General features: G+C 46.5%; 2 protein-coding genes across 5 annotated transcripts in view; one reads left to right on the forward strand and one right to left on the reverse strand.

Annotated features, from left to right (window-relative positions):
* The window catches only part of ARK2C (arkadia (RNF111) C-terminal like ring finger ubiquitin ligase 2C), a 55,909-nt gene extending 50,510 nt beyond the window's left edge, over positions 1 to 5,399 (forward strand). For all 4 annotated transcript variants that reach the window (XM_071425811.1, XM_071425813.1, XM_071425810.1 and 1 more), the window contains one exon: positions 500 to 5,399. In XM_071425811.1, the coding sequence (XP_071281912.1) occupies positions 500 to 617 (118 nt within the window). In that variant the 3' untranslated portion in view covers positions 618 to 5,399. The remainder of the gene's footprint in view (positions 1 to 499) is intronic.
* Positions 5,400 to 10,005: 4,606 nt separating this feature from the next.
* LOXHD1 (lipoxygenase homology PLAT domains 1) overlaps positions 10,006 to 23,985 on the reverse strand; it is an 85,058-nt gene continuing 71,078 nt past the window's right edge. Inside the window, exons 24-27 of the mRNA XM_071425814.1 lie at positions 16,641 to 16,811; positions 15,343 to 15,481; positions 13,692 to 13,853; positions 10,006 to 10,771 (exon numbers count right to left, since the gene is read on the reverse strand). Of these exons, the coding sequence (XP_071281915.1) occupies positions 10,291 to 10,771; positions 13,692 to 13,853; positions 15,343 to 15,481; positions 16,641 to 16,811 (953 nt within the window). The 3' untranslated portion in view covers positions 10,006 to 10,290. The remainder of the gene's footprint in view (positions 10,772 to 13,691; positions 13,854 to 15,342; positions 15,482 to 16,640; positions 16,812 to 23,985) is intronic.

Below are 23,985 nucleotides of genomic sequence, written 5' to 3' on the forward strand. Positions count from 1 at the left end.
TCCTTAAATTGACAAGAAAAGCCCCGATCCTTCTGCTGTTGGTTCCTGTGATTCGAGGTTCCCCTGTATCACAAGGGTGACACATGATGATGGCAGAGATGATGTAGGTGAAACATGACCAGGTGTACCCATGCAGGAACGGTGTGGGGCCACCTGACTGCTTATGTGACACAACCATGAAGAGCTAAGAGGCTTTGGAGGATAACCTTGCTCCTGAACAGCTAAAATTTAGCAGCCAGCACAATTAATAACTGGAACAACTCAATTCAGGATGGTGTGGGGGTTTCTAACAGGCCAAGGAGGACACTGTCTCCAGCCCACTGCCCTGTGTGAACTGGCATGGCTGGGAAAGGCTGCAGGACCTTGGTGGCAATGGTGTCACTACAGCAGAGTTTCCCATGTTCCAAGCAGCCCCAGACACTGTTTTTCATCTCTTTTTGCTTCCTTGGACCTCCTCCATCCTAACCCCTAAAAACCAGTGGTGTTTTTCTCTCTGCAGGCGGTTGCCCTGTATGCATCTCTTTCACCAAGTGTGCGTGGACCAGTGGCTGGCCACCAGCAAGAAGTGCCCGATCTGCAGGGTGGACATTGAAACACAGCTCGGCTCGGACAGCTGAAAAGACTGGCTGGACACACCATTTTCCTTACCAGGTCGTATGGCCATAAACCCTTGCAGCGAAATTTTTTGCCTTCTGAGCCATTTGATTGAGAGGGGAAGTCTGCAGGCACGGTAGTGAGGAGAAGGAGGAGGTGTTACAATATCTAGCAGTAGGAGATGTTGCACATATACGCAGGATACAGGCCCAGTGAAAGGGAGCTGGCATTCCCGGAGCTCAGAGACCCCGTGCTGCAGAAGATTTTAGTGTTGAATATGAAGGAACTAGTTGTGGTTAGTCCGGCCTGTCAATCCTGCTTTTCATGGGGATTGTATATATACCTCTCAAATATGTAGAAACATGTTAGGGGTCCTTTAGCTATTTCTATGGATGGCAGCTGGAGCATGTTAGCTTAAGAAATGTTGTGTTTGATGCCCTACTCATCTTGTGGTGGACATGTTGCTGTTACCTAATTTGCACCAAATATTTTTTCATAGATTCCTTATTTTGGTGCCTGATTAATACATTGCAGAGGGGGAATAAAGAGGTCAAACATCCCCATCCTTGGGGTGGGGGAAAGAGGAGAAAAAGCAAAATCCTGTTTACAGTCAGAAGGGTTTGTGCTCTTTGCCTCAGCCGCGTGTGCTTCTTTCCCTTGCATTTACAGTGTGTTGCAAATTTAGAGAAGCTTAATAAAAATAAAAATTGGGGATAAAATGAACGAAGCAATAGGGAAAAGCTTCGTTCCTGCTTGTCTGCTGGTGCTGGACACTTTCTGTAGCGGCACAGTATTTGAGTAGATGCTGTTTCTTTGCTTTCTGTATTTTAACAAAGTAGCTTGTCATATCAAAATCCAAGGAAGTTCTGTCTACATGATTGCAATTGTCCGTGATGCTTTCTTCTGTGAGCTGTGTGGCGTGTTGGCTTTGCCAGCACTGCTCCAAAGTGATGGTTACGGGAGCCGGCGCCTTCCGCTGTTCTTTGGGGCGTGACAACGCTGGAGAGGCGCCGAGAGGCGCAAAACGTTGACTCTCCTCCCATTGCCAAAGCATCTCTTGATGAGGGGACAGAAGAAAACTCGATGATCACAAGACACTGCTGAGACCATGAACCCTAGGTCGTGGGAGGGGAAGGCAGGGTGGAGGTGGGGCTGCCACTTTTGGGAGCCGTGACCCGCCCCAAAGCGCGCGTGCACCCGCGCCCTGGCGGGCTTGTGTGCGTGTTTCAGGCCGTACCCACACGGAGTAATCAGTGGCTGTTAAAATGAAACTTAATCACATTAACACTCAAAACAGAATTAAGAGGTAATACCCAAAGGAGTGAGCTGTTGCGATCCGTGCTCCCCCTAAAAAAATAAAAAAAAGACCTCAGTACGCCAACCGCAGGGATCGGGCGGAAAACCCTCGGGAAAACCGACATTCATAACCAAAACCTGTAGTTTTCTTGTTTTCTTTTTGTTTCTTTTTTTTAATTTTTTTTTTCTTTCATACTAAGGGAGAAAGGAGCTGCAGAGAGGCAGCAGGGGAATTAGAAACATAATCTATTGAAAACGCTGGTGTGGTGGGAATGATTTCTGTCTCCCCTGAGCATATGTTTCACTGGAGAGAAATGCTCTCCCAAGTATATTCAGTCATAAACTCTGATCTGAGAAGCTGCAAGATTCTCATGAGCTGGAACTGGAAAACACCAGCCTCAGAGGACCACAGAGATTTCTTTTTTTCCCTCAGTGAGAGAGGAGAGAGAAGAAGGGAAGCCCCATGTGAGGGTGCAGGAGCCTCTCTCATTGTGTGCCAAAGCAGGTGGGAGGGAGTGGAAGGGGACAAATGGTGACACATAGGGAAGACATAAGGCAGAAGTTCTTGGCTGTGAGGGTGGGGAGGCCCTGGCACAGGTTGTCCAGAGAACCCTGGAAGTTCTAAAGGCCAGGCAGGATGGTGTCTGGAGTGACCTGGCCAAGTGGAAAGTGTCCCTGCCCATGGTAGGGGGTTTGGAACAAGATGAGCTTTGAGGTCCCTCCCAACCCAAGCCATTCCATGACTTTATGGCACATTTGCCACCCAGCTCAAGTGACAGCTTCTTGAGGAATGTGGTGGTCCCAGCCCTGATGTCCATGGGTCAAGGAGTGGCCCATGGATACCTATGGGTCTTGCTCCACCAGCACTGAAGCAGCATTACAAATAATACTAATAACACTAATACCATGACAAGCAAAGCAAGGTTTTGGTGGTAAAATACTCTGCGCAGGTTTGGTCTGCCCAGGTGTGACCTGTGGGGGAGAAGCAGGGAGAGCAACAGGGGGATTGATACCCCCACTGGGTGGGGAGGGAATGAGGAACACTTCTGGACCCTGTGTTTTATTTTAAAGCCTATGAGAAAGTGTTACTATTTGCCTAATAAACAAGCACAGTTTTTAAAAAAAAAAAAAAATTGATCAAACTGAAAAAAAAAAACCAAAACCAACCAAACAAAATAAACAAGCAAACCTTTGATGAAGAAAAGCACCAAACTCCCATGGTCTCGTGTGAGTGACTGATCCCAAGCTGCGTGCGAATTTACAGTGTCTGGAGTTGTATCAGTGTGTCAGGTTCCTTTGCGTTTAAATAATTTGTACAAGTAGGTTGCGAGTTAGGATTGTGAGTTTAAAAACAAAACAAAACAAAACAAACGTCAACAATAACAAAAAAATCTAGAAACAAAACATCAATAGTTTACAGGGTTTTGTGAGTTTAAATGCCTTATATTTAACAATCATAATTTATGACTAACTTGTAGATATTGTGGGTTCTAATTTAATTATTTTTATAGTTGTTTTTTGCATTTTTAATTATAATTTATTTATTTAGAAATTACTACTAATTTTTTTTATTACTCCTATTACCTCATTTTTGCATTGTTTCTGGGAATGGAATGCTTTGCATGCATCGGTACTTAAAATAAAATTAAACGGGGGATGTGGGGGGTAATGCTTATCTTGTCAAAAACAGTAAAAAAAAAAAAAGAGAAAAAAATCAGGGTGTGTGATTACAAACTGTATTACTGTGGTGCTGTTACCTTGGATACATTCCATAAAAATGCAAACCTTTGATTCTGTATGCTGTGACATAGTGGAAAACTGCAATATAGTGACTGTGTTTAGCACATATATATGAATATTATTTGCACTCATAATCAAACTCTGGTGATCCTTTCACTTGTGTCCTTGCGCATTGAAGGCGGTTAATGACGCTCTGCATAAACCAAAACGTTTTGGTTGTTTCTTGGTACTGCCCTGTCCCTGATGCCTCTGGTGATGCTGTTGCTGCTGCTGCTGCTGCTTGTGTGACCCTGCAATAACACCCAGCAGGCCCCCACTGCAAGGGGCAATGCATGCCTTTAGTGCAAGACTGTGTCAAAAGCCCAGGAAGGAAGCCCAGGTTTGGTGGCTCTGTAATTTTTGGCATCTATCAGTGCTTGGTTTGGCTCTTTTCACCCTCTGTGTGTGCACCCAGCTGGGGTGAAGGAGGCAATAGGGTGAGCCTGGCAACAGATCTGAGGGATTCAATGCAGTTTTTAGGGTTTGACTTCTTTACTCAGAGGCTAGGAATGCACTGGCACAGGTTTCCCAGAGAAGTTGTGGCTGCCCCATACCTGGATGTGTCCATGCCCAGGTTGGATGAGACTTGGAGCAACCTGGGATAGTGGAAGCTGTCCCTGCCCACGGCAGGGAGTGGAATGAGATGAGCTTTAGGGTCCCTTCCAGCCCAAACAATTCTGTGACCCTCTGACACCACGTCTAGCTGAGAGTGGTTGGGAAGGACACGGGATCCATTCGCCATCTCCTTGCAGTGCCTGCCATGGGCATGGCTGTAACCCAGCTCTGACACATGCATGGGGCAGAAGCACTTAACTCTGATCTTGACCAGTTTGCTTTACTCCTCCTGTACAGGAGGGAGCCTCAATTTGGAGCTTTTTAATCCAGTGTAGAGCTGGGACCTGCCCCAGAGCCCTCCTGCCCCCAAGGAGAGGGTCAGCCCCAAAGTGACATGGCCAAGCATCCCCATCCTGCTGTGGCTGCACTGCTCTTGCATAGCATTGCCCTTTCCCCAAAGGCTCCTGAAGTATCACGAGTTCCAGCTTTGCCAGAAGGTTAGAGAACCTCTGATAACATTTTAAGCTTTAAGCCATAACCATGCTCGGTTAGTGCAGACATTTAGCTGTGTACAGGCAGAAGTGGGCTTTGATGCATGTGCTCAGCCAGTAGCCATCCTCCCCACAAAAAGGCTTTGGATGAAATTCTCAGTTGGGTTAGAAAGGCACAAAATCACAGTACCTTAATTCTTTTCTCTCTGTCCCTTCAGGGTGCTGCGCTGCTTTGTTGACTTTGCCTTACCCCAGGTTTTAAACCTGTCTGTGTTTTTTACCTTGCTGCTCTGTAACACTCCTCCCCTGTAGCCTGGAGCTGTGATTTTGAGCTGTGTGGGGACTGGGGGGTTGGTTGTCCTCCCCCCCAAAGTCACTGTAAGAGGGATAAGCAAAACAAGGAGCGAGTAAACAAAACCCCCCTCTCCTTTAATGACCCAGGCAGGTGAAAGGATCACCCACATTTTTGTATTCCTACTGCTGTTCTGTTGTGCTGTGCAACATTTTGCTACATAGACTATTTTATAGAAGAAAGCTAGAAAAATATTTATTATTAATATTAAAGCAATAGTGCATTGAAGAAATGGAAAGACATTAGAAATTGTGTAAATGCTTAGATTCACTTTTGGTGGACTTTTTGTACTTTATTTATAACTAATAAAACAAACCGCATTGCTAACTATACACCTGTGCCACACAGAAGCCACCTGCCAGGGCGGTCGCTTGGTCTTTACTTATTGCTCATTTCTGGTTTCTTTGGGTTGGAATCAATTCTCCATCCACTGCTTGTGTCTTTGGTGTGCAGGAGAAGCACTGCTGGGGTACAAAATGCTCTGCCCGTCTGGTTTGCAGAGGCTGCTGGTGGCTGGGCCCCATGGCAGAGGTGAGGTGAGGCTCTCCACACTGGGCACATCGCTGTGTGTGATGGCCTGTGGCACCAGTTTGGTCATCAGGTACCAAAAGGCTTTCTAGAATTTCAGGAAATTGCCTGTTAAAGAGAGATTTCTCCTCGAAACACATCACACAGTGCCTGTAAGGTATTTCTAGCAAGTCCTGCAGAGGTATCAACAGATTGTCCCACCCTCTCTCCTGGTGGAGGATTCCCTTCTGCCTGGGTCTCCAGTTTAATAACTAAGGAAGGAGAAACCGACTGGAAGAAAAAAAACCCACCCAAACCCTTCAAACTAATACAGGTACATTTGAGGGTGTTTTCAGTCCTTTTTGCTACCCATTGTAGAATCCAATGGGTCATACATCCAATTTTGCATCCTGCAAAATCCGTTCTGTAGGTCCTCCCGTGCTTTTATTTCCTCCTGCAGCAAATGGTGCCACTCTCTGCTCCTGCCCACTCTTGATTCAGCTGCTCCTCCTGAAAAGCTGAGGCCAGTGCCCAGCTTGGACTGTGTGATTAGACTTTAATAAGCCTTGGAGACAAGTGGCTGCTGATCACGGATATTTGGTTCCCGTAGCTGAAGGGAATTGCCGGCTCCCCCAGCATCCATCAAAAGCTGCATAAGGGATGAAGCATGTTCACACCACACGAAGCTCTTGTTACAGGAAGCTTTTAGAAGCTCAGGAAACAGAAAACAGGTTAAAAGTGACCCGCTGGTCCAGCTGGGGAAAATCTCAGTTTCTCACTGAGATCCTGCTGATGTCCTTCAGAAGGGTGACGCCGCTGAGAGAGGTGCTGCAGATGGCAATCGGGTTTGTTTTGGAGCTGGAGCAGCAAAGGAGCTGCCACAATCTGATAACAGCCCTGCTGAGCACAGAGCCTGCCTGGGGAGAGAGAGGGGCTCTGCCCACCACGGCACTGCAGCACGGACCAAAATGCAACATCTTTATTCACTGCCAGCATCTGCTCTCACTGCAGCTGCCCAGGGTTGAGAAACTGAGCTCTTATCCAGTGTTATCCAATGTTTTGTAGTGCCTAAATCTGCAGCTGGCCCACAGGCTGCAACTCAGAGCTGTACAACCCCATTAATAAATTTCTTTTTTTTCTTTTTTCTTTTTTTTTTTCATTTTAGCTCTTTTCTAGTTTAGAATTGGCCTCTAGACATAAGGAAGGGGCAAGGAAGATTATAAGGTATTTTCTACACACAGAAAATAAGATACTTCACATCTCTCAGTCATTGCCCCTTCATGAGCCTAGGGTTCATGCAGGGATAGGATGATACCAAAAATGCTTAAGCAACAATTTCAAAGAGATTTGCAAATAATTTTCTGTGTCCTGCACCAAGAGGCAACTAGTCCTTCAGCATGAAACACTGCTAAGTACTCCTTGCTTATGCTTGTTTTCACTGGCAGCACCCAAGTGCTTTGGTAAGCTTAAATTTGGTAAACACAGAACTTCATCAGAGTTCCAAAATGGTGGAGAACACAAATACAATGGGACAGCCAGGTTTGGAAGACTCACACTGAGTGCTACCAATCTTGTCCTTTGCTCTTGCTTTTTATTTACCTTGTTGTTTTAGGATGAAGGAATGTGCATTAAAATGCTACCAGTTAGGAAATCAAGTGAGAAAAAAAAGAAGGTAGAGGTTGGTGGTGAGAGCAGGAGCTTTTTATCTGCCCGACATACCAGCCTTGGGCTGCTTGGCCTCCAGGAAAAGATTGACTAAGCCCTGCAAAAGGCACAGGACTAGGAAAATTTTGGCTTTTCTCCTCCCTAGATCTCCACTTGTCCAAGAAAGTGTTGAATCTAGCAGTTTAACGCAAATCCAGCCTCTGGAAAAACTCCACTCTTGCCTTATTACTTCTGCAGCAGCTGTTGTAGCAACGGAGGGATTCCCCAGAGCCAGGGTGGAGCTGAGCTTTGCACTAAGGAGGGGCTTGTTTGAAGTGGAAAAAAGCAGAGTTCTTTCATGCTTTGCCAAGGTTGCCTTCCTGGAGTCAGTGTGGGTGCTGACCCTCTATCAGCAAACTCTCCTTGGCCCTTTTCAGCTCCTGGCAGCTTTGCCTGGAGCTTTGGTGCTGAATAACCCTGTCCAGGGATGGCAGGAGGCCTTGATGACCCCAGGTACCTACAAACCCATCTCCCACCTGCACAGTGGTTTGGTCACCCTGAAGATATTAATTCCTGCTTCAGCTGTGCCTCAGCCCATGTTTCTTGCCACTTGCCACCTGTGATTCCCCCCAGATGTGAGCACATTTCACACGCAAGGTAAGAATTTATCTTTCCTCCTTCCCCCAGGGAGGGATGGTGTGTGGGTCAGGAGCTGCCTCACTGCTCCCCAGGGCTGGAATCGTAGAAGAATCATGGAACCATAGAATCCTCATGGGCTCACAGAATGGTTTGGGCTGGAAGGGACTTCAAAGATTTTGTTCCCACTCCCTGCCATGGGCAGGGACACCTTCCACTAGAACAGGGTTTGCTTCCAACCCTGTCCAACCTGGCCTTGGAAGCAAGTACCAGCGCAGTGGGCTTGCCAAGGGGATGGCAGGGGTTAAATTGATGCTCTAAAACCATCTTTCCCCCACCCTGTACCAAGTAGGGGGTGACTGGAGCCGGCTGGAAATGCTGGGACTGCAGCACTGTACAGGGACAAACTTGTATTTCACAGCAGCACACATTTGTCTGAAAAGGGGCCAAACTTCTTGACAGGAGAGGATTTTTTTTTTTCCACAGTGCTGGTTAAACTTGGGTGGGAGGGAATGCAGGGAGATCAAAAGCCTGACCCTTATTTTGCTTCAAACACCTACTGGAGAACTGCAATGACACTGCGCAAGAACAGCAAACCCAGATGCACCAGACTCCACTCATGGGACCCCCTGGGTATCCAGGGAATCTGAACTCTATCCCAGCAGGGTCCTAGGGATGCAATCAGACCCTAGCAATCACCTGTAGCCCTCCTAAGGGCTGTTCTGCTCCTCCTGTGAGCTCCCAGCTCCTTGCTAAGGGCTGGGCACACCAGTCTGCCATGAGGAGAGAGAACACAGCCATCAAAGGCTGCTATTATTATTCTTCTCAGTGAGTAGCTGATCCCTGATGAGGTTGATTACTGGGCTCATTTAAGCAACTTGCTCTGCTCCAGAACCATCAGTTACCATAAAGGTTTCTAAAATGAATTAGTCTGGGCTATTATTTGTGAGCTTGCACAGACAGCCGTGATATAAGGTCATGTCTCTTTGGTGGTGCCTGCTGTGGGAAACAGAAATCCAGAACTTCCCTGGAAGGGCTTTAGTGGGTTAGGAGCTTTCAAATACCTCTGAGCAATTGTCAGCATTTCTAAGATGCTTCTGACTCCTGTCTCAGCATCACCAGGCTTTGCTGGGCCTCCTTTGCCCATGAGCAGTGAGGGACTGAGCAGTGGGACAGTCCTGCCTTGTGGCCTGGCACATCCAGGCACGGTCCCAGCAGAAGCAGAAGCATCATTCTCAACCCAGGAACTGGTGGGATGGGTGGGCTTGGTGGGTTGAGCCCACTCTTGACCCCTTTGATCCCTATTCTTGCAAAGTTCTTGTTTAAGACCAGCTTATGGCAGAGGGAATGTCCTCTCCAGGCTGGGCCAGGAGGAAGGTCCTCATGGCTCAAACACCTCCCTTTTTCCTCCTAAGGACGTGTCCTGCTGCTTTGCACCCTAGAGAGAGAGACAGGGCTCCAGAAGCAATGATTTATGAACAGATTTTCTTGTTGGTACCTGTAGAGATGTGAATGCCTGGGAAGGGCTCATTGACAGGAGCACTGGCCCTTACTGCCTCCGGGAAACCCCTTCTCAGCCACAGAAAAAGACAAAACAGCAATCCTTATTAAAGGAAAAAAAAAAAAAATTGAAATGAATGGCAGTTGCTCTGAAACAGAGCTGATATTCAGGCCATGTAGGGTATGATTATCCTGAGTCAGCTTTATATAGTTAGCACAGCTTCCTTGCTGCGGAATTCATTATCTGGAAGGTCTTTTGCACTGGCAGCTGTAACCACAGATCTCGGCTCTTGGCAGAGTTGTAGGAATTCAGCCAGGGAGCAAAGTCTGCCCTGGGGGGGAAAAAAGCTCACATGGCAGAAAACATCACCCAGATCCCACTGCTTGAGACCTGGCTGGGTGAATGCAGATGCTCCCCAAACTCCCCAAGGAACATCCTACTGTGCCTGCTGTTTTTTGATGTGGTGCCCTCTGGAGATGTCCATATGTGTGTATGGACATGCAGAGCTTGCAGTTGCCAGAAGTGGGAAAAAACTGGGATCTCAAAGCTCAATTTTCTTAAATAAAAGTGTCTCAATTAGCTTAACCTCTATGCCTATCTAAAAGTGGAGCCTATCAGTGGAGTAGGTCAGTGGGTATTCTCAGCACTGTCAAGGCATAGCACTGAAAGCAGAAACATCTGAGCTGGTAAAGGAAAGTTTATATCTCTGCTGGTTGTAGCTTTTAATCATAAATAACCAATAAATGCATTCATTTAATTAACAGTTTTATGTGCACTTTTTAAAAAAAAAGCAACATTACTTTTACAAAATGTTAACCCAGGAAGAACATCTTGCTACTAAAAATCTCTCAATACAAAAGGCAGTGTATTAAAAAGGCAATATAAAACAGTATAATGAGAAAAAAAAATGCATACAGAAGGGACCAAAACCCTCCTCAGTACCTAGGAAAAAGATCCCTACAGATTAACCCATCCCCTCGGTTTTCATCCAGCCACTTCCCACAGGGAAATATGGTGGTGACGCCAGTGGCCGAGTTGGTGATCTCCACCCTCTCCACCAGCCAGCCCGGAGCCAGCCCGCTGTTGTCGTGCTCAATCTTCACCTTCTTCAGCTCCCCCATGTCCAGCGTTTCCAGGTAAAACCTGTTGGTTTTGCCTCGCTCAAAGAGGTTCCTGAACTTTTGCCTCAGCGCGCGCCGCCCCGAGTCGCCGTTCAGGCCGTAGATGGTGATGAACACGTTGGCGTCGGTGCCTGCTCCCTTCTCGAAGCCTGTGACCACGATGGTCTCGTATTTCACTGGCACCAGGCTCCGGGCTTTGCTGGCAAAGCTCTCGGTGACCTTGGCACACTCGAAGACTTTGTAGTCTCGCCGCTTGTAGCGCAGAGGGATCTTCGCGTTGCACCTGAAGTAGTACCTGGTGTGGGGAATAAGAGGCAGGTTAGTGGCACGGATGGCCGCTCTGTGGGGCAAATGTGAGAGAACTGTGGGATTGTTTGTGTTGGAAAAGCCTTCTAGGATCATCGAGTCAAAGTGCTACCCAACCCCAGCACTGCCCCGTGTTCCCAAAGTGCCACATCCACACGGCTTTTAAACCCCTCCAGGGATGGCGACTCCACCACTGCCCTGGGCAGCTGTGCCAGGGCTGGACAGCTCCTTGGATGAAGAAATTTTCCATAATAGCCAATCTATCCTTCCCCTGGCACGTTTGGGGCCATTCCCTCTGCTCCTGTCCCTGTTCCCTGGGAGCACAGCCCGACCCCCCCGGCTGTCCCCTCCTGTCAGGAGCTGTGCAGAGCCACAAGGGCCCCCCTGAGCCTCCTTTGCTCCAGGCTCAGCCCCTGCCCAGCTCCCTCAGCCTCTCCTGGGGCTCCAGCCCCTTCCCAGCTCCGTTCCCTGCCCTGCACACGCTCCAGCCCCTCAGGGTCTCTCTTGTCCTGAGGGCCCAGAGCTGTCCCCAGCACTGGAGGTGCCTCAGCAGGGCCAGCACAGGGGACAGGCCCTGTCCACCTCTACCACGTTGTTGGTACAAACATGGAGCCAGCAAGTTAGGGAGTGTGAATTCTTCTAAACTGCCCCATATTAATGCTGTTTTCAGCATTTTCCCCTCCATGTACCAGAACTTGAATATTTCTCTAGAAAGAGAGCCACGATGGAACTTTGCAACTGGAAAAATCTGACCTCTCCCCACACAGCTGCAGACACACTGCACGTGGGAAGGATCTCTGTGGCTCTTGTCACCTCTTCAGCCTGTGCAATGTCGTGACCAGTTCCAGACCCACCAAGGCAGGACAAGCAGTCAGGCCCAGAGCTAAAGCAGGAAAAAGGCATAAAAAAAAAGGAACGGGAAAGATGGAAGAGGTTTAAATCTCCCCTGTCCTTTCTAGATCACCCGTCTCAACCTCAGCAGGGAACAAAAAAAATGGAAACAGTGGAATGAGAGGTACCAGATGCCAACAGCCCCTGTCCCTGCAGTGCTGTCTCTGGTGATGTGCAGGTAACACTGAGCACATCCATAAATTGCCTCTTAGCTGGCACTCAGCCAGGGGCTGGAGCACTCTGCTTTTAATGATGTATTTAATTTCCAGTGATGCAGATCAGTTCCAAATGAGCTTCTGCCCCTTCCCCCACCTTCACTGAAATGCAGCAGGTCCTCCTGCATGGAGTGTGGCTGGATTGGAGTGCGCGTGTAAAATAAACACCTGCAGGAAGGATCACTGTGAATCCAGCTGTATGGTGTTTCTTAAGCACTTCCTATACTCTTGGCATCTTCTGCAGACAAAGTGAAGTGCTTATTCCCTGGGAAGAAGCTTTGTATATGAGAAATTCCAGGAGGAACAAAATTTTAGGCGCAGGGGCAGAAAAACTGCATGAGAGTGTGATGGAGAGGATGCCCAATGCTGCAGACTGATTTCCTCAGCTGTGTAATATCTCATGGTCTGGAAGTAAAATGGTGCATGCCAATCTTCACAAGGGGCAAAAAGAAAAAAAATACCTTTATAGCCCTGAAATATGCAAGGAAAAATCTTTAAATACTATTTTTTTACATACTAAGAAAGGAAAAATCCTGGTATAATTCAAAACTATTGCTGCAACAATCTGGTAATTCTTTAAATTTGGTCTTTGGCTTGTCTGGGTAGGTTTTTTGATATCTGGGATGGGTAATACCTGAAGTGAGAACTTGTTCTCATGGTGCAAGCTCTCCAGTTGCTTGTGTGCACTGCAAACGCCACTGCAAAGTGCTGCCTCTGCAGAGCTGCAGCCCTGCTCCAGTGCAAGGACCGACTGCGGGCTTTACCCACACCTTCTGGCTGCCCTCTTTAATTTAAAACAATCTCTAAAAATGAGATTTTACGAGAAAACCTTTGGCCCCCTCACAGCACACTGTCCCAGCAGTTTCAGCATGCTCCCAATGAGTTCAGTGCACGGATCTGATTGCACAGCTGGACTTAGAGGGTTGCAGGCTTTTTCCCACCAGGAGAAAAGACCATGTTTTAGTATGCAATTGACTGAGTTTTCATTCAGCAAATATTATTAAGGCTCTTCAGTTGGCTGATTAATTTGCTAGGAGAGACTCTTAGCTTCTAAAAAAAAAAAACCCCACCACTTCAAGGATTTCTTCTTAAACACTCAATTGTCTCAGCTGGAACAAACTCCTCGTAGTTAAATTCTTTAGCAGCAGTGGAAATATCGTGGAGAAGAGAAGAAATCCACAATTAATGTCGTGGACTGTTTTACTGAAGTGCAGTTTGTTCTGCAGATGGGTGATCTCCTCTGCTCCTGTGGAATCTGCTCCCCTTCCAAAGATGGGACTCAGATCAAAGAGTGCATGAGCTGACCATGCTCAGGGCTCTTCAGGCATGGTTGAGCTGCACGACTGCAGCCTTTCCAGTGATGTGTGGCCTTCTGGACCAGACCAGGAGGATCTCTTATCCAAACTGGTTGGAATCAGAGGCTCAGCCTTTTTCTTACTCTCGTTTCCAGGAGATCTTTCACAAGAGTTACTTAAAGACCATTCTGTGCAGAGTACCCTAGAATTGAATTTCAGCCACTCTGGTTGTTTTCCATGATGTGAGACGTCAATTCATCCTGGCTGTGAGACTCACCCCAGCCAACTTGTTTATAAAGTTACCTGCAAACACCCTCTCTAACAACTCAGAAATTGTGCAGGTAAGTCAGACAAGGACGTTCTGCACCTGATAGACCAAACTACATAACAGAAAACAAGACTTTCTGTTATTTCCTAAGCCTGAAATGCTTCAGGAGGATGTGTGCAGAGCTGCTCAGCTCCCCCGTGTCCTCCCAGGGCAGCTCCTTGCAGGTGAGAAGGCACTTACTTGTTGCAAAGCTCCATCTCTGTCACAGTGATCTCCTGGACATGCCAGAAGACATCAGCTTTTGCAGATGACTTCTTCCCATCCTTTGGGCAGTGACCAACACAGATGGCTGCAATATCACCAACGTTCTTTGAAGAAAACTGGAATGTGTCAGTTGCTCCCCTACAGGAAACAGGGAGCAGTTTCAGCATCCTGGAGGCTGCCAGAGACTTGCCTCATATGGACATTAAGTAATTTGCACATGGCTATGGAAGATCGAAGATAAGCCTTCATTTACAGTCATTTGATTTAACCTACAATCATCCAACACAAAGTATAATTTCCATATTTAAATTTAGTATTTTCTCTGATTAGGGGTGACACTTTAAATTGTTGCCACTAGGACTTTCTAGGATAAACTCGAGCTGTTCCACATACAAAATCAATTTGCCTCATTATAGATAAAGCTAAAGAATGACTAATTTCCCCTCCAGCACTTATTCATTCATTCTTGACAGAGACTGTATCTGTTACACATCTACCCACCATAGCTGTTTTAAATTTGCTAGTTGAGCCACCCTTCCTGAAGCTTGAGTTGGAAATAGCTCAGAGAAACAATTAAATCACAGAATCTCGGAATGGTTTGGGTTGGAAAGGACCCCAAAGATCATCTAATTCCGAAGCCTTGCCATGGGCAGGCCTGATAGGTTTCTGACAAAGTGTTGGCTGGATTCCTGTTGTGTTCCTTGAGTATCTGTTGGGTTTATTTCCTTGGACTGACCCTTGGTCCCTCCAAGGACAGACTGTGCCTAATGAAGAGGGATATCTAACTCCCCCATAGGCACCATCAGCTCAAGAAGCTCCTCCTGATCTTTCATATTTCATGTGGTGTCTCAGCCAGTCATATTGCATTCCACATGTGCCAGAATTTCACCTTCCTTTACCAAAAAAAGTGATTTGGTCATCCATCACTTTTCCTCACTGCAAATGAGCAGAACACCAGCAGTGCTCGTGACTTTGGTGAGAACCCCATCTCCAGAGGGTGCGCCCTGTCCTCAAACAAGCAGAAAACCCTGCTCAGACCTGGAGCACTTTGGTCCCACGTGGGAGAAGGAATATGCCCCCTGTTCCATGGATGTGCCTCCAGCAGGAGGCTGATCCCTGCCTTTCCTCACACCACAGTGATCTCACAGCCTTAGCCCCCGGATCCGTCTGCAAAGTCGAATCTGAGCGGCTCTGACAACATCTAGCCTCCAACTATTATTACTTTCTCTCTGATTCCCACTCCCAGTGAGATGCTGTAAAAGGAACTAAAACCACCTCCAGCTTCCTCCTGCTCCTCCCAGCTCAAAATCCACACGGCCTCCCTGGGGGCTGGCCAGGAGCCTCTTTGTACGTACAGACACAAAAGGACACACAGACACACACACACACATGTAACATCTGCATTTCCTTTTGCCAAATGCCTTTTTCTTGCTGTTTTAAAATCTACTCTGTGGCTGCCCACCAGAAACTCATTTGATATCTTCCCTGTAATCCAAGTAGGAAGGCATCAAGCTTTTTAGAAGCAGCATGGCACAAACACAGCTCCCCTATGGCAAGAAGAGGGGGCATCTGGGGAGGACACACAGTGGGTGGGGGAGTTCCTCTGGCCCACCATCCTGCTTACTACCTTTCAAACCTCCTTTTCTTGGAAGAGTTTTCCATGAGGAATTCCTTCGAGCGGCCCATCTTCCCTTCCAGGATGATCCAGATGTTTTCCTTTGTATCTGCATCCTCTCTGTCGCTGGTTACTGTGACAATCTCATAGGCTTTAAAGCATAATTAACACACACGTTAAACAGAAAAGGAAGAGCAGATGGCCCGCAAGATCTCTTCATTTGGCTGTCACTTTGCTTAAAAACCCCTTTCCTAATATTTATCACAGCCCACAAGAACAAGCATTTGCAAAATAAGGGTGGAAACACACTGAAATCTGTGGGACTTTTGACTTTTAAGTGGTTTGGGATAGAATACATGAAAAATATGTGTCCTGTTCAATTGGGTAGCAAGAATAGATGGAGTTATTCTTAGAATCATAGAATATTCTGTGTTGGAGGGACCTACAAGGATGATTGAGGTCCCTCTTGAACAGTCTGTGTCCAGATCCATGCTGTGCTAAGCACTTCATCTGAAACACAGCCTGAATCCTCCATATTTTCTCTTCTTTCTTTTCCCCCCCCTTAATTTGTGGTACTGTTCCTCTCAGAGAGAGGGTGTCCTTGCACCCAACAGGATGTGCTCAGATGCTGTGGTGGCCTGTAAGTACCCAGAATGGTACTCACAAGGCTGATTTTTTCTTTCAGGAGCAGAGCACAATCACAGAAGTAATGTGATTATTGTCTCCCCAGGATTCTCCTGAAGAAGAGCACTGCTGAAGTAGTTCTTGAGATGGACTCTGCATGTCCTCAGTGTGGTTAAGTAACTCTTGTTGGCTGAGTCACCCACCACATCAGACAGTAGTGTAATTGCCTTGGCCCCAGTGGGATTACCCAGAGCAGATCCAGGGCCATGGGCTGTTAAGCTCAGCTGTGATATTCAGCTGGGACTCTTAAGCTCATAGCCCAGAACCAGTTAAGGAGGAAGCTGGAGCAATGTTACTTACCAAGCTTTAAGGACTGAACTTATTTTCCACCTCAAAGGCTCAAGCACATTACTTCTAATGAGATCATATCCATGTGTTCTCATGGCTCACTGATGGACTGAACCACTGCAGATGGGCCCCTCTTTCCTTTCAGCCCAGAATGAGAACTTCTTCTTCCTCACAAATCCTGTTTTGTTTCTTTCTTATCCCAGAACTGCACTGCTGAACTGAAGTGTGTACATAAAATACCCCTAAAGCCTGCATGGGAGCCTCCAGCTTGCAGGAGATGGGGTCCTACGACCTCTGAGGTCCCTCAGGAAGTGGCACAAGAGGCACTCCAAACTCACCAGTCCGTTCCTTCAGTTCCAGGATGTCATTATTGGCACAGGCCAGCTCCCTGATGAGCTGCCCATCATCTTCACCCTTAGCCAGCCAGCGATCGCACTGGAACCGAAACGTCTTGTCCATGGCAGAGTCCATCACATCAATATACTCCAAGTGCCAGCCTGGGGCAATTCCTGGTAAAACAAACAGAAATAATAAAGGTCTGAATGTTTGCACATAGTAGGGGAGGTACCTCTCCTTGGTAGTTGCTATAAATCATGGAATCAAGGAATGGAAGGGAGCTTTGAAGGTCAGCTCTCCTGCCATGGGCAGGGACACCTTCCACTATCCCAGGCTGGTCCAAGCCCTGTCCAGCCTGGCCTTGGGCACTGCCAGGAATGGGGCAGCCACAGCTGCTCTGGGCAATCTGTGCCAAAGCCTCCCCACCCTCATTGTAAAAAATTTTTTCCTTTCTATATCTAATCTAAATTGACTCTCTTCTAGTTTTCAACCACCCCCACTGCCCTGTTGCAGCAGGCCCTGCTAAAACATTTGTCCCCATCCTTTTTATAAGCACTAAGGTTGGGGTTCTCTGCTCTTTGGATTTGAAGTCAGAATGTAAAGCACAACTTCCTCCTTCAGCCCTGCCAGCCAGCACATGGAAGGAAACTTCCCATCCTTGCCAAGGAACAAGGGCAAATTAATGAGTGCTGGGACTGGATGTGAAAACAGGATGGAGTAAAGTGATGGATGCTCCAGCATGGATGACCAAATTACTTTACATTTCCCCTGGGGCCTTCTGAGGAGCCACAACACCTTTTTAGCTTGCTACTTTGTTTGTTCAGTTTGTTTTTTCCCCATTGGAATAGAAAACAGCATTTGAGAATGTTTTCCTCATTTCTTTGTTAAAATCACAGGAACACTCGTTGACCTCAGTGGGGACAGGAGGTTCTGACAGTTCTACTTTCAAGTCCTGCTATTAGTCAGACAAAAAATGTTATGTTCATGATGAGACATATCTGCTCACTTATTATGTACATTCTGGAGAGATTGAACAGCTCTTGCTCTTCCAGGAATTCACTGCCGTGTGCCTCTTTCCTACATTTGCAAAAATTAATCCTCATTATCCCTGAATAGAAAATGATGGTACATTTTTTGAGTTATGTCAACAAGTTGCCCTTCTCCTGTGTACTGTGAGCCTCCACACCATGTGCTGGCAGTTCTTCACCAGCCTCACAGCCATTGCTGTTTTGTGCTTTGGCTTCCTGAACCTTCTCCAAGTTAGGAAATTTAACTGTGTGCTATGCAGCACAGACCTCAACCAACACCACCATTCACCCCTTAAATTTCAGGGGCACAGACCTGCAAAGTCATTGTGCCTGGAAGGTTCATCTGTAGAATATCTTGCTTAGGGCAAACTCAGCTAATGCAGGTTCCTCAGGGCCAGGTGTGGCCAGGTTTTTAATATCTCCAAGTATGGATATTCCACAGCCTCTCTGGGTGGCCTGTGCCAGAGTCTGATTACCCATGCAGAGAAAAAAAAGCTTTCTTTTCTTGTTTTAAATGGAATTTCCTGTATTTCAGTTTAAGCCCATTCCTTCTTGTGCTGTCACTGGACACTGGTGAGAAGAGTTTGGTTCCATCTGCTTTAATTTTACAGGGTGCCCAGAGCAGCTGTGGCTGCCCCTGGATCCCTGGAAGTGTCCAAGGCCAGGTTGGACAGGGCTTGGAGCAGCCTGGGACAGTGGAAGGTGTCCCTGCCCATGGCAAGGAGTTGGAACACAATTGTCTTTAAGGTCTCTTTCAACTGAAACCATTCCGTGATTCTACAATTCTGTGAAGTTTTCCAGGGCTCCCACTGTGATTTAACTGGAGCAACTTGCTCTTTGGGGCTGTTTTGGAAATTTATTCTACGCAAGTTGGCAGTGTCAGCTGTTAATCTTTTGGTAGGATCTTTTCCATTTAAGTTCAGTGAACATCTCTGCAGGATATTCAGGGGGCTGCTCCTGCTTCCATCAAAACTTTACATCGTGACAACAGTACAGCATGAAAGAAAGAGAACATGCCTTCCTTCTGCAGTGAGAGATGTCAGTGCCTGCAGACCAGGATGGAATAAATTGTTGATCTCAGCCTGGCTGCCAGCAGCAAACAGGATGGTGGGGTCAGGATCAGTGCTAAGCAGCAGTGCCAGAAAAGAGACTGGGTGAGATGCACGTGCCCTCCTCCCTCTTCTCCAGCCTTGGTGCCAGCAGCCACACTCTCCAAGAAGCTGCAACGAATTCCTGCTCTTTTATCAGAGGCAGAGATGGGACACACCTGGCTTTCCTGCAGATGTTGGAGCTGAGGACAAAGCCAGCTCCTCCCCACAAAAATGCTTTTATCAGCTCTGGGCTATTTAAAGAGCAAGTGCTGAGCTCTGTCAGGGATCAGCACTGAAAAGCAAATGCCAACAGGGTGTCCCTTACAGCACAGGGGTACATAAATTAAGGAGCTGATAAGACAGTCCTAGAAAAATGGTACAACTTCCCCTAAACATCCTCCTGTCTCCTTTAAAGAAAAAAACATTTCTCTTCTCTCTCACTAAAATCTGCCTTCTCTCATTTTCACTCCTGATTGTTAGTGACTTAAATTCGATTATGAGACCTGTATTTGGATCCCTAAATACTTTTCATTTCTAGGAGAAAGAGCTCACTCCAGGTGAAAGCTGTACTGGATACGTCCATAGCAGCATATCTCCCCACCCTGTCCATGTGCCATTGTGCCAGAAGTGGTGTCACATCAAGGGTTTCATTGCCACAGCATTAAACACCATTTAAAAGCTGATGTGGAAATGGAAGTGTTGGTTCGTGTCTGAAAAATGCACCCTGCTCTACTAGAAAAAAATATTGTTTTTCTTTTATTTCAGACTGGGAAAGTATTTATAAAATTCCTCTTTGCATTGGTATGGAAAGAAAATGGAAAGGCCAGTGATGCACAGAGTTTAAATCTGAGACTTTCCCACTGCTGGGCTGGCTCTGTGTGCTGGGCATCACGTCAGCAGAAGTAGAACAAGTCATGTTTGCAGAACTACTTTCCAGGTCATGAAATCCTGGTTTCAGGCTATTATCTTGTTTACCCCTTGTGTTCCTCTGACTTTTGCAATGGGCTCAGAGACTACAGCACCTAAGCAATGATAGGAGAGGAAACTCCTACCCCAGAGTCACCAAATCCACAGCCCAAGCTGGGTTATAGAGCAGCATAGGCAAAAGAGGAAGAGGACACAGAAAGGTCATGTGAATATAGGAGTGTGAAAGGACTCCCAAATCCTGAGCACTGCCCACACAGCCTGGCTGCAAGGAGAAACTGAAGGATCTCTGCAGCAATGGCCCATCAGCCTTTCCCCTGGACACTGTACCTGATTCTGATCCACCGAGCCAGAGCTGCTCCATCACTCAGTTTTGGATGATTGCAGAAAAAACCAGAGCAGACCTGACTGTGTCCTGTTGGCACTTTAAGCAGCAGTACCAGGAAAACAAGTGCTCAGGAAAACATCAGCTGCACAAATTTCTGCTGTGAGCCCAGTACAAACCAGGACCACTACACTTGCCTCCATTAATGCTTTGGGGCAGAAGGGAAGAAATAGCACACATCTGAGTAGTTCCTGCCCCATTATTCATCCCTTGGTCTTTAAAATAATTTGGCGAGCACTGTGCCTTTGTGAAAGGTCCCCTACCACCAAAACAAGTGTTCAACATTTGTAACAAAAGGTGTTTCACCCCAGGCCTCATTTTGCTGCCATTGAAATCCCCAGCAACAAACCTGCCTTAATAAAACCCAAGGCAGTGCCACATAGGCTCCTTAATGGTCTGCAGCTGGAAGTGACATTTTCAATAGCATGCAAAACATTTCAAATGTAATTAGAGGAAGAGAAGAGCTTTGGGGAAAAAAGAATCACTTTGCTTGCTTGACTCTGTATAATTTAGTGTGATCTAGGGAAATGTATTCTGTTCCCCAAATGTCCTTATCCACAAGAACAGTTATTTATCTCATTTATCCTCTTTCCTAAAAGGATCCAAGCTGGCCACTGGGGGATTCTGGGCTGGGACCACCTGAAAGGCCCTGACAGGACCTTCTTTCCTTTTCCCCAGGTGATGCTGGAAGTCTGTGCTTTCCTGACATTGGACAGGTTGGATTGTAAGCTCCTTGTCACCCATTTCTGCAGTGATTAGCACAATTGAGGCTGACTGCAGAAGCACAGATGAAACACAGATAATGACATTACTGCTTCATTTAGCTAAAACCCCAGCCTGCAGCACCAGAAGCTTCTTTTGCCTCTCTCAGGAACAGCCATGACTTGCCTGCACTCACCCCTAGAATATTAAAGCATTCTGACACCTGCAGAAACATGGGAGGATGGGAGAAAAAAAGGGGGTGAAACAAGTGTGGTGGGTTCACTGCTCAGCAGGCACCTGGTCCCTGAGCTTGCTTTAGTGAATATTAACTATTCCTGGCAAACAAAGACCTGGTGGGATCTGCTGTCAGAGCCACATCCATGCTTGGATACACACACATCCATGGAAGTCTCCACTTTTTTCAGCCATATTAATTGACTATCTTCTCTATCCCTTAGCTTCTGTAGCAACATCTCTTCAGGTTTGGTTTTGGAAGCAGCTGATGTCTGATCAAGGATAATCGTAGTCATAACTGGTGCTTATGTTTCCACAGGAGTAAAAAATCCCTCCTGCTAGGGACATTGACTGCTCAAGGGCCAGTGAAGAATTGCTGCTGCCAAGCCATTCACAGCCACCAACCAGCACTCCTCAGCCCCTTAACTGCATTTTTAATTTATTTATTTTTAAAAATTTTCACGTTTTCTGACGCATGAAGTAACGACCATAGCACAGACAGCTCATCAGCCTTGCATCCTCTGACATTTTTTTTCCCCTGCCTGGTGAGGTGAGCATTCATCCCTAAACCCCACCTCACGAGGCATCACCCACAAATGGTGGGAGTTTTGATAGCAGCTTCAAACCACTAGAAATGGAGCATTAATTGTGAGGTGTTAAAATCATGCATCTAGATGTGCACCAGTACGTCTCAAAACACTCTAGGAAGGTGAATAATTTTTATTGCTAATTTACATAATTGAAAACGAGGTACAGGGATGCGATTTACGCAAGGTCATTCAGCAAGCCAGTGGCAGAATAAAAATAGATCCATTTTGTATATCCTTCCTTTAGGCTCATGTTGGTTCACACCACAACATTTCTCATCAGGGCAGACAGGCAATGCAAAAAAACCTCTCACAGTCTTTGAGAAAGCAGAAGATTAACACTTGGGATAGTTTTAGAAAGTAGGTGCCCTGCGCCCCCTCTCCTCTGTTGTCTCTGCAGCTTGTTCAGAGCTCAGGATTTGACTCAGGTCAAAACCACCCATAAATTACCCTCAGACACACCTCACTCCTCCAGCCCTCTCATCTTACAGATGAACTACTCCTGTGCAAAAACACTTAACAACTCAGACTGGAGATGGAACAATTTCTCAGATTATGTTCTTGTGATTGAAGGAAATTTTGTATTTTATAGAGGGATACTTGAAGCAAAAGCTTTTAAAAGGGATGCAGGATAATTTGTCCCCAAGAGGAGCAAAAGAGGCATGTAGAAAAGAGAAGCTTTTACGGAAATGATAATTCTAAGCCTACATCTGTCCTTTTGGGCTCCTTCTGAAAGGTTCTGCAATTCACGAGATTGGAAAGGAATGAATGCACAAGGTCAACACCAAAGTCTTTGTGTTCTCTGTGGGTCTGCAATTTGAATTCCTTACATGGTTTTTCTGCTTCATGTCACTTTTGGACTGTGATACCTTGGCAATATCTCTTGGTTAAGCTGTAACACCTGTAGCACAGCTTTCACAGCAACATGGCATGGTTTGGGATGGATGGGAGATTAAAACTCGTCCCATTCCACCCCTGCTATGGGCAGAGACACCTTCCACCATCTAAGGCTGCTCCAGGCCCAGCCTGGCTTTTGACATTTCCAGGGGTGAGGCAGCCACAGTTCCTCTGTGCCAGGGCCTCATAATCCTCACAGGGTGAAATCCTTATCTTTGTGACAACACCTTTGGGTGAAACACCTGGCCTTGAAAAGAGAGGAAGGTGCAGGGGATATGAGAGGGGGCTCTGTGGGTCAGTGCTGGGATCTCCCAAGGTGCTGAGGCCAAATTTGGACAATTTGAAGGACTAATCAGCCATGGCACATGCTGCAAGTCTGCAGATTGCACGCCCACTTGAGCCCAGTCTGAGTTGTAGAGTTGTTCCATGCACGCAAAAGATGTGCAGGAGTTGGCATTGTCCTCCTCTGTACTGAGCCACCAGCAAAACTGAGAGTGTGATGGACTCTCCTCTCCTTGGGCAGTTTTACACATCTATTTCTCGTCCTCTCACTTTTTGTTTAAAGCAGAAACTCTTCAACAAATCTGCCCTGAGGATCAGCAGAGTTTATGAGGCAACAGTCCAGAGCTAGGAGGGAGGGCTTAGAAAAGCCCTTCTCGGGCCTGACAGCTGAGTAAATCCTTACAAAGGGCTAAAAAAAGACAGTTCTTTAGGTTTTTTAAAAAAATAATTTATGGCCTACAAGTGCCCCAAAGGCTTGGAATCATGTCGATGAATTGCAGAACCAGACCTCTGGAATGGCTGTGTGCTGTGAGTTCAAGGCCTGGGCAATTTAACATCTGAGTCAAGACACTGCTCCTGGAAAAGGTAATTCCTTCAAAGAAAGGAAAGGAAAACCAAGGGTATATAAACTGTTTTGACTTGAGTCCAACTCAAAAAGGGAATAAGATACTTTGTCTTTGGAAGAGCCACCCAAAAGGAGTCACTGGGGCAGCTGGGCTATTTAAAACTGCTGGACAATGTCAGAGCAGTTGGTGAATTGAGAGAAAGGCCCTGTTAAGGCAAACAAGAAGTTTGGCTCCATAACCTTGGTATTTATTGTTGTCTTTGCTCCCACAACACAGAAAAGTCTGGTTTATCCATAATTAGACTCTTCCTGGCTCTCCTTGGTTGATGGCAACAGAGATAATCAAGAATCTGAAATTAATTACTTTAGACAGACTGCTTATCACCTGGGTTCAAATCTACTCAGGCAGATGAGGGAGCTAAGTCCAGATTTCCCATACTTCCTTGTTCCATGGAGAAAAAGGCATCCAAAACAGCCAAAAACAAACAAACAAACAAACAAACACACACACAAAAACACATAAAAAAGGAGGGAAACCAGCCTTTTTCTAGGTAAATAGTTCTGTTACTGAGATACTGAGAAACTTTCAGTCATTCTTCCAGAGTGGTGATTTAGTCCATATAGCAGACTAAAAAAAAAAAAATTAAAAAAA

This window comes from Agelaius tricolor, unplaced genomic scaffold (genome assembly GCF_023055355.1).
Source record: "Agelaius tricolor isolate 1412-34295 unplaced genomic scaffold, bAgeTri1.0.p SCAF_4, whole genome shotgun sequence".
Lineage (NCBI taxonomy): Eukaryota > Metazoa > Chordata > Aves > Passeriformes > Icteridae > Agelaius > Agelaius tricolor.